General features: G+C 41.1%; 1 protein-coding gene across 1 annotated transcript in view; it reads right to left on the reverse strand.

The window, feature by feature from the left end:
* The window catches only part of ankrd11 (ankyrin repeat domain 11), a 218,199-nt gene that overhangs the window by 85,037 nt on the left and 114,898 nt on the right, over window positions 1-18,264 (reverse strand). Inside the window, exon 3 of the mRNA XM_080186859.1 lies at window positions 4,920-5,066. Within this exon, the coding sequence (XP_080042985.1) occupies window positions 4,920-5,006 (87 nt within the window). The 5' untranslated portion in view covers window positions 5,007-5,066. The remainder of the gene's footprint in view (window positions 1-4,919; window positions 5,067-18,264) is intronic.

The raw sequence follows: 18,264 nt of genomic DNA on the forward strand, positions 1-18,264 counted from the left end.
AAATGAAATTTTTTCTACAGGCAGTCAGTATGTCCGGCAGGAATGCAGCCCAGATGCTGGGAGAGCAGGACAGTTACTCATTTTAGCCATGAAGGGTTTACTTAGGAGAAAGCTAATGGACTACTGTTTATAAATGATTTCCCCTGAAGTTTTGATTAGGTTGACTGACAGGGTCATATGATAATGTGGTTGATGATGAGGTAGCAGAGAAAAACAGCTTTGAGTTCTGGTTGAGGTTTGTTCAAAGACAAAGGTCTGCAAGCTGCTCTGAAACTCTATCTTTCTGAAAGTTTCAAGACTAACTACACCCTTTATAGCAAGTGTATTTATCATTGCTAATTGTATCTAAAATGAAGTACAAGTCTGCAAAAGAATGTTGCTTATTTGGAACTGAAACAGCGATGAATTAGGTACTAAAGTTGTTTTCATTTTTTTTTTAAAACAGTTGCAGTCGTTTTAGAGTTAAGCTGCTTCATTTTGTTAGTTATATTTAAACTGTATTATTAAATAATGTTTAGTTTTACTATAAAAGATCCCCAGTTTGTCAGCAGAATTACTCCTGGAGTAAAGCATCCTGCCCTCATATTTATGGCAAAATGGAAAAATTTTTGGGATGTAGTCTGGCTTCCTAATGTAATTTGGGATTCTGGTCCAGAGCCGCAACGTATTGAAACCCATGTTCCATTAATGAAGAAATAAAACACACGAAATTAAATACTTTAGTTTTCAGCTTCACATTCCTTCTTGGCCTCATCTTACCCTATTGATTGCAGTAATAACCATCAATAAATCCCAAACCAAACAAGGGGGAAAACAATAATTACTCTTCTTACCATAAAATCTATATACAAATAATATGTGTAATTATCTAAACCTCTACGGTTACTTGGTGATCAAAGTCAGATTTAAAGATCTGCAACATAACAGCCATTATGCATTCACTGAATCAGAACTGGTGAATACAAGGGCACCAATTATAAATGTGTAATGTTAAATTAATACACCATGTCTTTGCCCCATCTTCCTGAAGCAACTGAATTCTAAATTCAAGTTCCACCAGAAAGCACTTCATCTTCAAGCACAATTACTGCTGCTTCAGAGCTAGATTTGAAATCCACAAGTCATCCAAGAGATTCCAATTACCAACCTCTTGTGTTCAAGAAGATTCTAATCTCTAAGATAGATTTATTTAAATGTCCCCTTGTTCTTAGAGCTTGGTTAGTTCTTCCAAGCTTAATTTTATGATATAGGGTAATGTTCTTAAATTATGCGTTCCCATTCACAGCTATTGTCTGTGCTGGGCAGATACTTCCCTTTAAATGTCAAAAATAGATTAAGAAAATAATTGACCCTACAGAGCAGATAAACCATCGCTATCTAGAACTACAAAGGCTTCACGATTTGTTTTCAACCTTTCTAAAAGGCTCAATTCATACAAGATGATGCCTCTGCTAGACAAGTACTCCTTTACAAGTCACTTACTCCAGGACTTGAACACAGTATTAGGTGAACTTTTATGCAGCATTAAGGGACAGTTGCATTGTTAAAGGTGCTTTCTTTTGAAGTTAAACCAAGGCCCATCTGTCTTTTCTGATGGAGATGGTGGTGCTGAATATACAGAACAAGGATTTTTTCTTGGAAAATCTCAGCAGGTCTGCTAGTGTCTGTAGGAGAGAAAAAAGCTGATGTTTCAAGTCCAGATGACCCTTGATCAAGGGTTGGAATGGACATCTGCTGAGATTTTCCAGTATTTTGTCTTTTGATCTCAGATTCCAATATCCACAGTAATTTTCTTTTATTTTTTATGGAGTTCATCTTGGGCTGTCCAAGCACTTTGAGACACCTTGAAAGTTCAAACGACAATATCTAATTGCTAAAGGCAGATTAGTTTTACCCGAAGTTGCATTTGACAAAGCGAAAGCAGATAGAGAATTCAATGCATTTGATAATACAGAAGAGTTAGAAAAGTTTTACTTTGTGGTAATAGTTTATTTATCAATGTCACAAGTCAGCTTATTAACACTGCAATGAAGTCACTGTGAAATTTCCACACTCCAGCACCTGTTCAGGTACACCGAGGAAGAATTTAGCTTGGCCAAGGCATCTTACCAGCACGTCTTTTGGACTGTGGGAGGAAACTGGAGCACTCAGAGGAAACCCACACAGACATGGGGAGAATGTGCAGACTCCACACAGTGACCCAAGCCAGGAATCGAACTCAGGTCCCTGGCGCCTTGAAGCAGCAGTGCTAACATTGTGCCCTCAGCATTTATGAAAATGAATTATAATCAGCTTCCCAAATTACTTGCTTGCTACTTAATTTTAAAATTTAAAACTTTTGATTTACCTTCCTGTGCCATCATAATTGATGGGCTGATCGTCCTTGTAGTTCCTAATGTTCTGTGATAGAGTAACGCCAATTTAGGTATGATATTTTTGAGATACTCTATTTTTAAACTACTAATTAAGTTAAATACTTGTGCATTCTGCTGCAAAGAAATATCTGCTAACTGCTCCTGTTTTAGCAATGTCTCGCTTGGAATTCGAATTCCATTCAGAACTTTTACATAGTGCTTTGTGAGCTACGCCTTTTCCAGCTGCATTTTCTAATCCGAGTTCAGCAAAGAAATCTCCTGCCTCAAAGTATTATTGCAGTTAGGGATTAGCAAGTATATGTGACATCTTCACATAATAGTCACTGACAAAATACAATGGAATCATTGCAATTGTCATCAATTTCACGCCTGCTACAAAATAATTTTGCACAATTAGACAATAACTAGTTCATTACGAAAGATTGACATTTAAATTTAATTTCAAAATCCAAATGTGATGTAAAAATTTTCTGTCAAAGTAATGGTGAGGTTAATGATTCTCATCGTGATATGCGCACAAATGGTTCAGCAAGTTCAAACAAGGAACGGACATACAGTTAAATGTGAATATCCAAAAGTGGTTGTCAAGTTGCATCACTCCACCAGTAACTTTGCAAAGATTAGCAGCTCACTGTCTTGCACTGGAATACACCAATTGGCACAGAGCTACTGAAAGTGGAAACAAACCAACCTTCACTTGAAATCAAGTAGCTTTAACAATGCCATTTAAATGTGAAACACAGCCACTGAAAATTAAGTGTGGAATCACATTCCTATGGGCATTAATTGCTGGTCCCTTTCACATTGTGAAATTTATACAGATTAATTGATTGCAATTTAAACTTTTTTTCAGTTCTTATACTGTTTACCACTCACCATTTGAGTTGTTAAAATACACAATTACTTTTCCTGTGCAATCAGGTTTCAGGGGTCATTTATGCCTCATGGTGCCTTCAACCCTTCCAGCAACTTGACGTACAAAACAACATAAAAAGGCTGAATGTGCAAAGGCAAGTCCAATTGATAGCAGGTGCCTTGCCACAGCTGTACCTCAACATCATCTTGGCTTCCTACTGTGATCTAGTAATTATAGGTCACTATAAGCAATACTCTGGGGGTACAGGTTTGAACCTCACCATGGTAAGTGGTTAAATTTAAATTCTAAAACAAACCTCAATATCACCTGCAGACACACGGATTTCCACATGCATGCCAATAACAAACATTGGCACCACCTGCATACCTGCTCAAATGAAAGTCTTGGATGCGTCACAATTTTCTTTAACCGAGTATGGGGACGAATTAAGTCAATGTTTCAGCTACCCAGCACCGTGAACGCTGCTTCTTTCCCATTAATGTCACCTCGCCTTTGGCTTCTCATGCTGGTTGAAGTGGACACCCCAAAACCGTGGCAACTTGATCAGTTCAAAGCTCAGTGTCAAACTCCACATCCTTTCTATCAAGTTTCTCATTTCCACCTCTGCCTACGTTCACCCCTACTTTAGATAACTTACTACTGAAATGGGCATTCATATTATTATTTTTAGATTGAATTATTCTAATGCCCTTTGTAATGCTCCCATCATTTTAGCTGTTGGAACTGTAACAGAAACTAAAAAGATCAGCAATATTTTGAGCAATTTTGTTACTCCATCTTTTTCTTTCATGTATGAATAGTTTTTGCTTGATGCTCTTTTGTAATTCCGTTGTCTCTTTAAAAAAAAGGTAATGGTTGATTTTCATTCCTATTTGTTAGTTTTCAATTAGTACATTTTCTACCAGCGCAGGGGAGTTTGTTGTTGCCTTAAAATTAAAATCTATCAAATGCGTAACTTCAAAAAATTGGCTAATATCTTCCTAACAGTGTCAGATTCGCAGAAATGGAAGCTGATCAGACTGAAAAACATCCAAACCTGGATACATTTAAAGCACTACTTCCAATCCACAATGCAGAAAATATTCCTCGACTCAAACACAGCAAATCATGTCCCTTTTTCACACAAGGATTTTAAATATCCAGTGTGAATGAGTGAGTGGATCAATGAACAAATAGGTAGGGTGGAATGAGCTAAGTAGGCAATGTGGGTGAGGAGGGGGCTGGCAGGTATGAGGGATGTGGAGCAGGGCAAGTGGGCAGAAACGCCACAAGGTAGGCAGCTCAGGTCGAGTTGTCATGCTGGTAGTTAATCCGATCAGGTTGGAGAGGTAGTCAGATGGTGGGGATTTGTCATGTCAGGAATCACACCATGTGATTCCTGACATGAAGAATCAGGTCACACCTATTTTTAAAAATGTGAATTTCTTTCCTTTATCTCCTTGGACAAAATATTGACAATCAAAATTCTTGACAGGCATATAAAATCATTAAATTTCTTTCATGCTCATTACATATTTATTCATTCAGCTTTGCAACATTCAGCATCATAACCGCACCTGGTACTAAATGTTCCAAAATATAAACTTGGGTCTTAGTCTACCAAATATTAAGAAAATCTAAAGGGTTAAAACAACCCTTTCACATTCGTGTTGATTCTGTGCTCTCACCTTCTTCCCCGATTGTTTTTCCACCATATCGATGTTGAGTGGGTAATCTTCTGATTGTGGTGTTTTAGAACACCCACTCTTGGGCATCGTTCCTCCTTCCTACGGCTGTCACTTCATTCAAGCATCCATCGCGTCATCATCGACAGTCTACAGTAAATAAATTGCAAGTTAGAGCAAGAAATTTCAACTAACAGGGAAGTATCAGCCAAAATCTTTTAATTCAAAAATTAATTCTGGAACCACACATTTTTAATTTGGTGTGTGTGTGTGTGTGTGTGTGTGTGTGTGTGTGTGTGTGTGTGTGTGTGTGTGTATATGTGTGGAGGAGTCAGAAATTTCACTCAACTGTCAGCTAGTGAACAGGGACTGGGACACAGTTTGTATTTAAATCATTTTGCCCTTCTGAGAAAATACTGACATGCTTCAAATTTCTGTAGTATCCCCAAACAATTCTTCCTTCTGCTTTACAACTCCACCACTCAAGGTGGTCACACGCAATGGACCTCTGCTGCCATGGTAAAATTCAAACTGTCAACTGTAAAAATGAACTGAATGTCATCTAGTTTGACTTTAACGCTGAGGGGTCAGTCAAGTATGACCACATGACATGAAGTTGCACAATTACACAAAAAACTTATCTGATTTTATCTTATGTTCTTACATTTATAGTGTAAGAAATAGGAGCAATAGGCTCTTTGAATTCTTGAGACTGCTCTGCCAGTCAATGTGATTGGATTGATCTGACTGGGGCCTTAACTCCAGACAATTATCAAATTCACTGATCATTCTACTGCTCCCTTTGGGAGTCACCTTTGGGGAAGGGGTGAAAAGAGGCAGAGGAGGACATACTAAAGGCAAAACTTCAATAATGTAGCACCAATGTTTTGACTGATACCCCTTCAAAATACTGAAACTGATTGAATTGTCCCCAATAAAATTGCTCCAATAAAACTTCATCATTTTGGGAAAATTGTGGTCTTAAGTTTTAAACTGTGATTCTATTCCAGAGTTGTTACTCAGTTGGGTACAAAAAACAAAGTTAATATGAAGTGCGGTCATGAGGAAGCGCTGCACTGTTAAAAAGGTGTCAGCTTTTGGGTGAGGCATTAAACTGAAGTCCCACTGAAGCTCAGGTTTGGTTCCCAGCTTGGGTCACTATCTGTGTGGAATCTGTACATTCTCCCCATGACTGTGTGGGTTTCCTTCGGGTGCTCTGGTCTCCTCCCACAGTCCGAAAGACATGCTGCTTAGATACATTGGCCATGCTGAATTCTCCCTCAGTGTACCTGAGCAGGCATCGGAGTGTGGCAACTAGAGGACTTTCACAATAACTCCATTGGACTCACTCGCGCCACCAGTAAGTGAAGCAAAAGCAAAGCCTGTTCAGGTGGACATACAAGATCCCATGGCATTATTTTGAAGAGCAGCAGGCAAGTTATCCTTGATGTCCTGCCGATATTTATCTCTCAATTAACATCACAGAATCAGATTATCTGGTCATTATCACATTGTATCTTGCTTTGTGCATATTGGCTGCTCCTTTTCCTACATTACAAGTGACTACACTTCAAAAGGTACTTTATTGGATGTAGTCCTTTGAGCCAGTCAGCTGTCATGAAAAGCACTATATAAATTCAAGTCTTTTTCTTTGTAAGGAACATGTCATTCAAGTTTACATAATTTATTATTTCCAACACAACTTCTTCTACTCAGTTTTTTTTTAAAGTTTGCCCACGTTCCACAAACAGTTATCAAGGCAAGCAATTACAGCCCTTTCCCAATGGTGGGATTGGTGATGATCAGCCAACTTCTTGAACTACTGCAGTCCATGTGCTGTTGGGTGGTAGAAGGATTTTGACTTTGGGGAATTTGATAGTGTTGAATGCTGGCAAATGTCATTGAGAAATGGTGATTAGAGCCACAAAAGTGACAGGCAATGCTACTTGCTACTTATTAGCCCATGTCTGAACTTTGTCCAGGCCTTACCGAAATAGTTGTTGCCTGCATGCAGCATCTGAAAGAACTGTGAATAGTACTGAATACTTTGATTTGATCTGTCACATGTATTAGTATAAAGTGAAAAATGTTGTTTCTTGCACGCTATCCTGTGGTAGGCTAGGGAGGAAATCTGAGTCCCCTAGCAGAGATATTTGAATCATTGATAGTCACAAGCGAGATGCCTGAAGATTGGAGGGTGGCAAATATTATGCCTTTGTTTAAGGAGGGCTGCAGGGAAAAGCCTGGGAACTACAGGCCAGTGAGCTCACATTTGTAGCGGTTAAGTTTTTAGAAGATATTTTGAGACACAGCATCTACGGGCATTTAGAGACACAAGGACTGATTATGGACAGTCGGCACGGCTTTCAGAGTGGAAAATCATGTCTCACAAATTTAACTGAGTTTTTGAAGGCATAACCAAGGTAGATGAGGGCAGTGCAGTTGATGTTGTCAACACAGACTTTAGTAAGAACTTTGACAAGGTACCACCAAGGTGGGCTGTTGCATAAAGGTTAAATTTCATGAGATCCAGGGTGAGGTAGCCAAATGGATATAAAATTGGCTTGATGACAGAAGCGAGAGTGTGATTGTACAGGGTTATTTTTCAAACTGGAGGCCTGTGACCAGCAGTGTGTCTCAGGGATCAGTGCTGGGTCCACTGTTACTTCTCATTTACATGATTTATGTGATTTGGATGAGAATTTAGAAGGCATGGTTAGTAAGTCTGTAGATGACACCAAGATTGGTGACATAACGGACAGCGAAAACGTTATCTAGGATGCAACGGGATCTTGATCAATTGGACCAGTGGGCTGGCGAATGGCAGATGGAGCTTAATTTAGATAAATACAAGGTTATGCATTTTGGTCGATCGAACCAGGTCAGGACTTACTCAGTTAATGGTAGGACGTTGGGGAGAGTTAACAGAAAAAAAGAGATCTAGGGGCACAGGTTCATCGCTCCTTGAAAGTAGAGGCACAGATGTACAGTGTGTGAAGATGGCATTTGGCATGCTTGGTTTCATAGGTCAGAGCATTGAATACAGAAGTTGGGGCACCTTGTTGACCTTGCACAAGACATTGATATAGCCACACTTGGAATATTGTGTAGGGTCTGGTCATCCTATTATAGGAAGGATATTAATAAACTAGAAAGAGTGCAGAAAAGATCTACTAGGATGCTACTAGTACTTGATGGTTTGAGTTATAAGGAGAGGCTCGACAGACTAGGACTTTTTCCCCTGCAGCACAGGAGATTTAGGGATAATCTTAAAGAAGTCTATAAAATAATGAGAGGAATAGATCAGCTAGATAGTCAATATCTTTCTCAAAGATAGGGGAGTCTAAAACTAGAGGGCATAGGTTTAAGATGAGAGGGGACAGATACAAAACGGTCCAGAGGGGCAATTTTTTTGAGGGTGATGAGTGCCTGGAACAAGCTGCTAGAGGTAGTAGTAGAGGTGTGTACAATTTTGTCTTTTAAAAAGCGTGGTCAGTTACATGGGTAAGATGGGTCTGAAGGGATATGGACCAAGCCCATTGGGACTAGCTTAGGGGTTAAAAAAGGAGCGGCATGGACAAGTTGGGCCAAAGGGCCTATTTCTACGCTGTAAACCACTATGACTTTATGAGTACTTGAAAATGCATGATAAAATAGGACTGAATCAGCACGGCTTCATCAATGAGGAGACGGGTGTCATGTCTGACAAATCGGTTAGAATTCTTTGAGGAGATATGGAGAAGTTGGACAAACGAGAGCCAGTGGACATGATTCATTTGAATTTCCAGAAAGTTTTTGCCAAGGTGCCTTGTCAGCCATGGAGGCTGCTAAGAGCCAATGGTATTACAGGCAAGGTACTGGCATGGATAGATTTGCTGACAGAGAGAAGGCAAAGATTGGAGATAAGAGGGTCCTTTTCACGATGGCAACCAGTGACTAGTGGTGTTCCACAGGGGTCAGGCCACAACTTTTCACTATATACATTAATGACCTAGAAGATGAAACTGAGGACACGGTTGCTAAATTTGCGGATGATACAAAGATATGTGAACAGGTATTGTTGAGGAAATGGGGAGGCTGCAGAATGACTTGGACAGGCTAGGAGAATAGGCAAAGTAGCAGATAGAATACAATGTGAGAAAGTGAGAGGTTATTTACTTTGGTAGGAAGAATAGAGACGTAGACTATTTTCCAAGTGGGGAAAAGCTTTGGAAATCTGAAGCACAAAGGGACTTAGGAGTCCTGGTTTAGGACTCTCAAGGTTAACATGGAGGTTCAGTTGGCAGTTAGGAAGGGAAATTCAATGTTAACATGTATTCTAGCCCTCTAGAAATCAAAGAGCAGGGATGTACTGCTGAGGCTGTACAAGGTTCTGGTCAGACCCCATAGAATACTGTGAGCAGTTTTGGGCCCTATACCTAAGGAGGGATGTGCTGGCCTTGGAGGGGGTCCAGATGAGGTTCACAAGAATGATCTCAGGAATGGAGGGTTTGTCGTATGAGAAACAGCTGAGGTGTCTGGTTTTATACTAATGGAGTTTAAGGATATGTGTGGGTGGATGTGTGTGTGTGTGTGTGTGTGTGTGTGTGTGTGTGTGGGAGGGAGGGGAGGGGGAGAGAGAGAGAGAGAGAGAGAGAGAGAGAGAGAGAGAGAGGGAGAGAGAGAGAGAGAGAAGGAATCTAATTGAAACTTACAGAATGCTGAGACCCCTAGATAGAGTGAATATGGAGAGGATGTTTCCACTAGTGGGAGAGGCTAGAACTTGAGTGAAGGGACGCACCTTTAAAACGGAGATGAGGAGGACATTTTTCAGCCAGAGGTGAATCTGTGGAACTCAATGCCACAGAGGACTGTGCAGTCCAGATCAGTGAGTGTATTTAAGACACAAATAGATTGGTTCTTGATCATTAAGGGGATCAAGGGTTAGGGGGAGAAGGCAGGAGAATGGGGATGAGAATCATATCAACAATGATTGAATGGTGGAGCAGACTCAATGGGCCAAATGACCTAATTCTGCTCCTATATCTTAGGCCTATTAGTATACAATGAAAAGTATTGTTTCTTACGCGATATACAAAAAAGCATACTGTACATAGAGAAGGAGACAGTGCAGAATGTAGTGTTAGTCATAGCTAGGGCGTAGAGAAAGATCAACTTAATGCAAGGTAGGTCCAGTCAAGAGTCTGATGGCAGCAGGAAAGACGCTGTTCAAGTTGGTTGAATCATAGGATCCTACAGTGCAGAAGGAGGCCATTTGGCCCATCGAGTCTGCATCAACCACAATCCCACCCAGGCCCTATCCCCATAACACTATGCATTTACCCTAGCTAGTCCCCCTGACACCAAGGGGCAAATTTGACATGGCCAATCCACCTAACCCACACATCTTTGGACTGTGGGAGGAAACTGGAGAATCCGGAGGAAACCATGCAGAGACCAGGAGAACGTGCAAACTCCACTCAGACAGTGACCCAAGCTGGGAACTGAATCCACGTCCTTGGCGCTGTGTGACAGCAGTGCTAACCACTGTGCCACCGTGCTGCCCTAAGGTGGGTATACGTACTGAGACTTTTATACCTTTTTTCCCCCAACGGAAGAAGGTGGAAGAGAGGGGTGAATGGGGATCCTTGATTATGCTGGCTGCTTTTCTGAGGCAGGGGAAGTGTAGAAGAGTTAACAGATGGGAGGCTGGTTTGTGAGATGATCTGGGCTTCGTTCACGACCCCCTGTAGTTTCTTGCGGTCTTGGACAGAGCAAGAGCCATACCAAGCTGTGATACAACCAGAAAGAATGCTTTCTATGGTGCACATATAAAAGTTGGAGAAGTCGTAGCAGACATGCCAAGTTTCCTTAGCCTCCTGAGAAAGTAGAGGCATTGGTGGGCTTTCCGAACTATAGGATCAGCATGGAGGGAACCAAGATAAGTTGTTGGTGATCTGGCCACCTAAAAACTTGAAGCTCTTGACCATTTCCACTTCGTCTTCATTGACTGAGCTTCCTGAAGTTGATGATTATCTCCTTCGTTTTGTCAACATTGAGAGAGAGATTATCATCATCGTGCCAGTTCACCAGGTTCTCTCTCTCTTTCCTGTACTCTGTCTCATCATTGTTTGAGATCTGACGCACTGCGGTGGAATACTGTGTAATCATCCCCATTTCTGAGCTGTTTATGGGGAGATTATTGATGAAGCAACTGATGATGGTTGGGCCAGGACATTACAAGGAGGAAGTTCCACAATAATATCACAGCGTTGAAATAATCAGCCAACATTTAGGTCACTTAGTCAAACGCAGCGAAGACAGTTACTCTCGCCTCATCTCTGGAATTCAGTTCTTTTGTTCAAGTTTGGACAAGGTTGTAATGAGGACCGGAATCGAGTGGCCCAGGTGAAACCCAAACAGACTACTTACCAGTGAACACGTTATCAATAAGTAATTGTTGCTTGATAGAGCTGTCAATGACACCTCCATCACTTTACTGATGATTGAGAATATACCAATGGCTAGTAATTGGCTGGATTGGATGCTTCCTGATTTTTGCGGGCTGGGCAGACTTTCCTGCTTTTTCAGGAATTTTCCACTTCGCCAGGCAGATGCTAGTGTTTTGGCTGTATTGGGACAGCTTGGCTACTTCAGGAGCACAACACTTACTATTACAACCTGGATACTGTCAGAGCTCATTGCATTTGCCACATCTAGCACTTTGAGCTATTTTTGGATGTGACACGGAATGAATAGAATTGTCTGAAGACTGGTCTCTGTCATTCTGAGGACCCCAAGAGATGGCCAACGTGGATCACTGGCAAGTCTGGCTAAAGATGGTCAAGAATGTTTCAGCCTTGTTTAGACTGACATGTTGAGTATCCTCATTGAGAATAAAGTATATTTATTAGTGTCACAAGTAAGGCACACATTAACACTGCAATGAAGTTACTGTGAAAAATCACACTCCGGCCTGTTCGGGTAAACTGAGGGAGAATTAATCATGGCCAATGCACCTAACCAGCACATCTTCCAGACTATGGGAAGAAACTAGAGCACCCTGGAGTTCTGTGGAGGAAACCCACACAAACACAGGGAGAACGTGCACACTTTGCACAGACAGTGACCCAAGCCCAGAACTGAACCTGGGTCCCTGGCACTGTGAAGCAACAGTGCCAACCAGTGGGCCACCATGTCCCGCCATGTGAATTTAAAAAGTCTGTTCTGGTGTGCTACTGCCTCAGATGGATCAGACTAGCTGGTGTCACAGGACATATACAAGAATGGTAATGGAGTAGTCTAGGATATAAGCTACAAGGTATAATTCAGTGAGTATTACTATGCCAGGCTGTTGCTTAATAAGTCTGTGGGACGGTTCTCCCAATTTTGGCACAAGTCCCCAGATAGCATGGAGGACTTCTGCAGGTTGTCCGCAAGGTGTGCTTTGTCGTTTCCACAATGATTGCCAGTTCGGTTTTATTATTGTTTGACTTTTCTGTCATGGTTTGATATAACTGACCAGCATGCAATTTAACTTTTAAGGACAGGTAAGAGTTAACCACTTGCTTGGGGGGGGTCTGGAATCATATAAAGGCTGGGTGGCAGATTTCCTTCCTACGGGATATTCATGAATGAGATGGGCTTTTATAACAATTCCAGAGTTGCATGATCATCATTTATTTCTTAATTCTTGAATTTGATGGGTTAAGGAGAAAAAAATATTTTCCCATTATTTCAATAAGATCCCAGGTATCCTGTTGTTCTTACTGCACCGTTTTCAGTTCATGTGTCCGCCAACACTATTGGGAAGAATTTTCAAAGCCTGAACATGCAATTGTAAGTCTAACTAATGGAGTTTGCCAAGAGATGCCCTTTGCCAGAAAAATGTGAGCCATCATATTTCTCCAGATGGATAAGAAATCTACTGTGGGAAATTTTCACCAAACTAGAGACCAACTTAAAATTAATCTAAATTCATCTGAATAGGCTAAAGAATGCAAATATGGGTAAACAGAAATGGTGAGAGTAGTAGTCTATGCCTGTTAATTCAATGTAAGTTTTTGCTCAGAACTTCATTTGCTGGATAATTAAGTAGTTTTAAAAAATTGTTGCAAATCGTCAAAGTCCCAGAGGACCACAGGCTACTCTCCTCCCTTTTTCAGAGACAGCTGATTGGTGCTAAGTAACCTGAGGATCATCACTTCTTAGGCGAAGAGCAAGTTTGAAAACATAGAGCCTTCATAGATAACTTCAGCCAGCACAGAATTTTACCTGCGTTGTTGGCATTGCTCTGCATCACGAACCAGCCACCCAGCGAACTGAACTAACCGACCCCAGTTTTGTTGAACAAAGATATGAACAAATTAATGCAAATTAGACTTAGAAAACATTTTAAAATGCAAAGAATTTGGCACGGTCAAGAGAAGGATCAGTTCAGGCATCTGGTTGTTGGGATCCCTTCCTCTGGCATATTAACTTTCCCATCACAACATTTAATTGGAATGGGTACAGTAATGTTGCAATTATGACACTGGGCTAGTTAATCGTGAGTTGATAATTCAGATGTCAGTTCAAATGCCATCACTGCACTGAGAACTTGAGTTTGGAAATAAAAACAAAATCAATAAAACTGACCATAAAGCTACCAGATTGGCATAAATACTCAACAAGTTCACTAATATCCTTTGGGGAAGGAAACAGGTATTTTATCTGCACTGGCCTATACATGACCAACGTGGTTAACTCCAAATTGCCCTCTTGCCTTCAATAGCAGTTTACAAACTTTTCTGTCAGCAGACCACATATTACCTTGCAAACTACCTCCCAGTCCTACCCCATTCAATTTTGCTTGCCAAAATGGCACTGCTTTTGATGACACACCAAATGAATTGGCATCTGCTCCAAGTTGGACTCCATATTCAGACAGCTCCCTTTCTTTACATGATAACTTTGGGACTGTAAGTTATGTTAAATTCCGCTCGCAGCTACACAAAATCACCACAAGTAGGGAACAAGCCAATTATGTCATACCCCCAAATAGCACCAAGCTTCAAAGCAAAAACCTACAAAATCCAAAATTTTTAACAATACCACTGTACAAAATCTCAACTATGTATTTACATTTTCATGGTTTAGAATTTCTAGAAAATTAAGCAATAAGTTGTTAAATATAGCTACTGTAAATTTGGTTATTAAAATTTTACAATTTTCATTGTAAATCAAGGATATCACTGTAAATTCTAATCATGTGCACAGTGGGAACATTATTTAAACCTTACAACTAATGAAAATCTCACTGCATTTATGCTTCACAAATAAGAATGTTCCTCTAACATGTGCTTTGTCATTCTTTGACAAGTCAATATACAATTGGGATGTCACTATTCATCTTGCAGAAAATTCACTTCTTCTGAACTGCACCCGCGGTTCTTCAGCCAGAGGAGGCAGCAAATACCAAATATTGCACTGAAGCAATACAAATTTAAGCCTAACAAGTGCTATGAATAAAACTCAACTATGCATTTACATTTTCATGGTTTAGAATTTCTAGAGGATTAAACAACCGATCAAATATAGCTACCGTAGAACAACTTCAGCTGTAAAATTATTTTACAAATTTCATTGTAAATCAAAGATATTGTAGATTCTAATCATGTGTACAGTGGAAATATTTAAATCTTAAGTCTAGAGGGAGAATTAAAGGGAAAAACAATTTAACATACGAATACTGATTCTCTTTCAAAGAACAATGAATACAGCTCCTACTGTTTACACCAATTCGGTTTATACCATACAGACAGAACAGGCAAATAGCACTGACAAAGCTATTTAATCACAATTTAAACTGCAGCCAATTTCAATCCATTCAGGAGAAATAACTTGCAAACTAAAATAAATTAAAGTATAAAATAATCCCTTTGTAGTTAGGTACTTTAGGGCTTTTCACAGCAGAAAACCATTATGCACCGAAGTTCTGTATATTCATAAATGTAGATATTTCAAATAAAAAAGCAATATAATGTAAATGTAAATACATTTTTAAAAAATGGTAGTACACAGTTTTGCATTGACCAGACTCCTATCTAGTGGCAGGAATTGGTCAGTGCAGGCAGCAACTGAAGTCCAAGACATCAGTGCATGTTCAGAGTAGAATTGAGAGCAAGAGGAAGAACATAAAAACAGGCCTATCAAGCCTGCTCTGCCCTTCAAACAGATGGTGGCTAATTATCCATCGCTATGCAATTTTCCCCCACATTCCTTGATGTCATTAGTACTACCTTTAGTTATTACGTGCCTTAGACATGGGCAACAAGCAGTCTATTGAATGCATTTCAGATGTGGACATGAAGGAGGATGTTCCACATATCCTACATAGACAGAAAGGAGTAGTTGGTAGTGTAAAACATCAAAGATACAATATTTTGGTCACATCATTAGAACAGATGGCAGACAGATATAATTAGTGGAAAGAAAGATCAATGTTAAAGAAGCAGAAGGGAAAACGGATGCTGGATTAGATGCAGTTTCTCTCTGTAGGACAGCACATGGTAAACAAAAGGTGAAAATCCATGGCAGTCAGCCTTCAGGGAAGGCGATACCAATGAATGAATGAACAGACAGCACAGACGAAGGCTATGCATTCTGTTGAGTCCATGCCAGCACTCTGCAAGACCTTTTCAGCTAGTACCACATACCCTCCTTTATCCTTCAGCCATGCAAATTTTCTCTCCAGATTAATTATCTAATTTCCTTTCATAGGGTGAAATTGACTATCGACTTTACACACAAAGTTATTTCATATCACTTTTGGTTCTTACGTCATTGACCTTAAATCTGTGTTTTCTGGTTTTCAACCCTTCAGCCAAAGGGATCTAGTTCTCCCTAACCACCTTGTCAAAATCCCTAATGGTTTTTAACATTTCAATCAATTCGCCTCATACTTTTCCCTTCTCCAGGGAGAATGCCGCCAACTTCAGCAATCTATCCATGCAAATTGTTCCAGGATGAAGGACTTAATTCCCATAAATCTTTTCTGCATCCAACTGTGACGTCCAGAATTTTTTTCTATTTATTCTTTCACAGGATGATGTTAATCTTTTGGACTAAACGATTAAACTAAATCAAATTAATTGAGGGGCTGGCTAGGCTAGCATATAGTGCCTACCCCTAATTGCCTTCAAAATGGTGTGGTGAGCTGCCTTCTTGAACCACTGGAGTCCATGCGCATACAAATACCCACAGTGCTACTCAGTAGGGAATTCCAAGATTTTGACCCAGCAATAGCAAAGTAAAAATGATATAATCCAAGTGAGGATGGTGAGTGGCTTGGATGGGAACTTGCAGGTGGTTGTGGCATCCTAATGCACCTGCTGCTCGTCCTTCTAGATGGTCGCGGTCATAAGTTTAGAAGATGCTGCCAAAGGAGTCTTGGTGAGTTGCTGCAATGCATCATGTAGATGATGCAGTACTGTCACTTTGCATCAATGATCGAGGGAATGAATACGTAAAGGTGCCAATAGATGGGGTGCTAATCATGCAGGCTGTTTTGTCCTGGGTGGTGTTGAGCATCTCGAATGCAGTTGGAGCTACACTCATCCAGGCAAGTGGAGCATATTCCATGACACTACTGACTTGTACTTTGCAGATAGTGGACAAGCTTTGGGAATCAGATGGTGAGTTACTCAGAATTCACCTGCTCTTTTAGCTACAATATTTATACATCTGGCCCAAATTAGCCTCTAGTCAGTGGTAACTTCCAGGATGCTGAAAGTGGAGGGTTCAGCAATGGCAGTGCCATTGAATGTCATGGGATGATGGTTGTATTTGCACTTATTGGATGGAGATAGAAATATAGAAACTAGAACCAAAAGAGAAAATGCTGGAATATCTTAGCACATCAAGGAATGTGGGGGAAAATTAGCTCAACAGAGCTTTGACAAAGGGTCATCTGAGCTCAAAACATCAGCTCTTCTCTCTCCTTACAGGTGCTGCCAGACCTGCTGAGATTTTCCAGCATTTTCTCTTTTGGTTTCAGATTCCAGTAATTTGCTTTTTTTAAAAAACGTAGAAACTCGAAGCAAAAGGCCCTTTGGCCCTTCAAGCTTCCTCTGCCATTCATTATGGTCATGGCTGATTATATAAGAACATAAGAAATAGGAGCAGGAGTAGGCCATCTAGCCCTTCGAGCCTGCCCCGCCATTCAATAAGATCATGGCTGATCTGTCGTGTCTCAGTTCCACTTTCCCGCCCTCTCCCCATAACCCATAATCCCCTCTCTTATCAAAAACCCATCAACCCGCGTCTTAAAAATATTTAGCCTCCACCACTTCAACGGGCAGAGAATTCCAGAGATTCACCACCCTTTGAGTGAAGAAGTTCCTCCTCAACTCCGTTCTAAACCGCACCCCCCTTTATCTTGAGGCTGTGCCCCCTAGTCCTACCGTCTTTTTTGAGCGGGAAGAGTCTCTCCATCTCTATCCTATCCATCCCATTCATCATCTTACACGTCTCAATGAGATCTCCCCTCATTCTTCTAAACGCTAACGAGTACAAGCCCAGTTTATTCAGCCTCTCCTCATAGCTCAACCCCCTCAACTCCGGTATCAGCCTAGTAAACCTCCTCTGCACTCCCTCCAAGGCCAAAATATCTTTGCGCAGGTGCGGCGCCCAAAACTGCACACAGTACTCCAGCTGCGGCCTCACCAATGCCCTATACAGCTGCAGCAAGACCTCCCTACTTTTATATTCAATCCCCCTCGCTATGAAGGCCAGCATCCCATTCGCCTTCCTGACCACATGCTGCACCTGCAAGCTGGGTTTTTGCGACTCATGCACAAGAACCCCGAGGTCCCTCTGCACCGTCGCCTGCTGCAGTTTTTCGCCCCGTAAGTAATAGTCCTTCCTACCATTATTCCTACCAAAGTGGACCACCTCGCACTTGCCAACATTAAATTCCATTTGCCATTTCCTGGCCCATTCGCCCAGCCTATCTAGATCCTTCTGCAGACTCTCCACACCCTCCGCACAATTTGCCGTTTCCCCCAATCTTGGTGTCATCAGCAAATTTCGACACCCTACATTTGGTTCCCTCCTCCAGATCATCTATATAAATGGTAAAAAGCTGAGGCCCCAGCACCGACCCCTGGGGCACTCCACTAGTCACCATCCGCCAATCCGAATAGCACCTGTTGACCCCCACTCTCTGCCTCCTATTTGACAACCAATCCTCTATCCACGCTAACACCCTGATCCCCCACTTCCCTATATTCCTTCGTCCTTGCCTGGCACTTGTGTGGCACAAATGTTACTTGCCACTTACCAGCCCCATGATGGATACTGTCCTGGTCTTGCTGCACCTGGACACAAG

Source organism: Carcharhinus amblyrhynchos, chromosome 4, assembly GCF_965287045.1.
Source record: "Carcharhinus amblyrhynchos chromosome 4, sCarAmb.v2.hapA, whole genome shotgun sequence".
Taxonomy (NCBI): domain Eukaryota; kingdom Metazoa; phylum Chordata; class Chondrichthyes; order Carcharhiniformes; family Carcharhinidae; genus Carcharhinus; species Carcharhinus amblyrhynchos.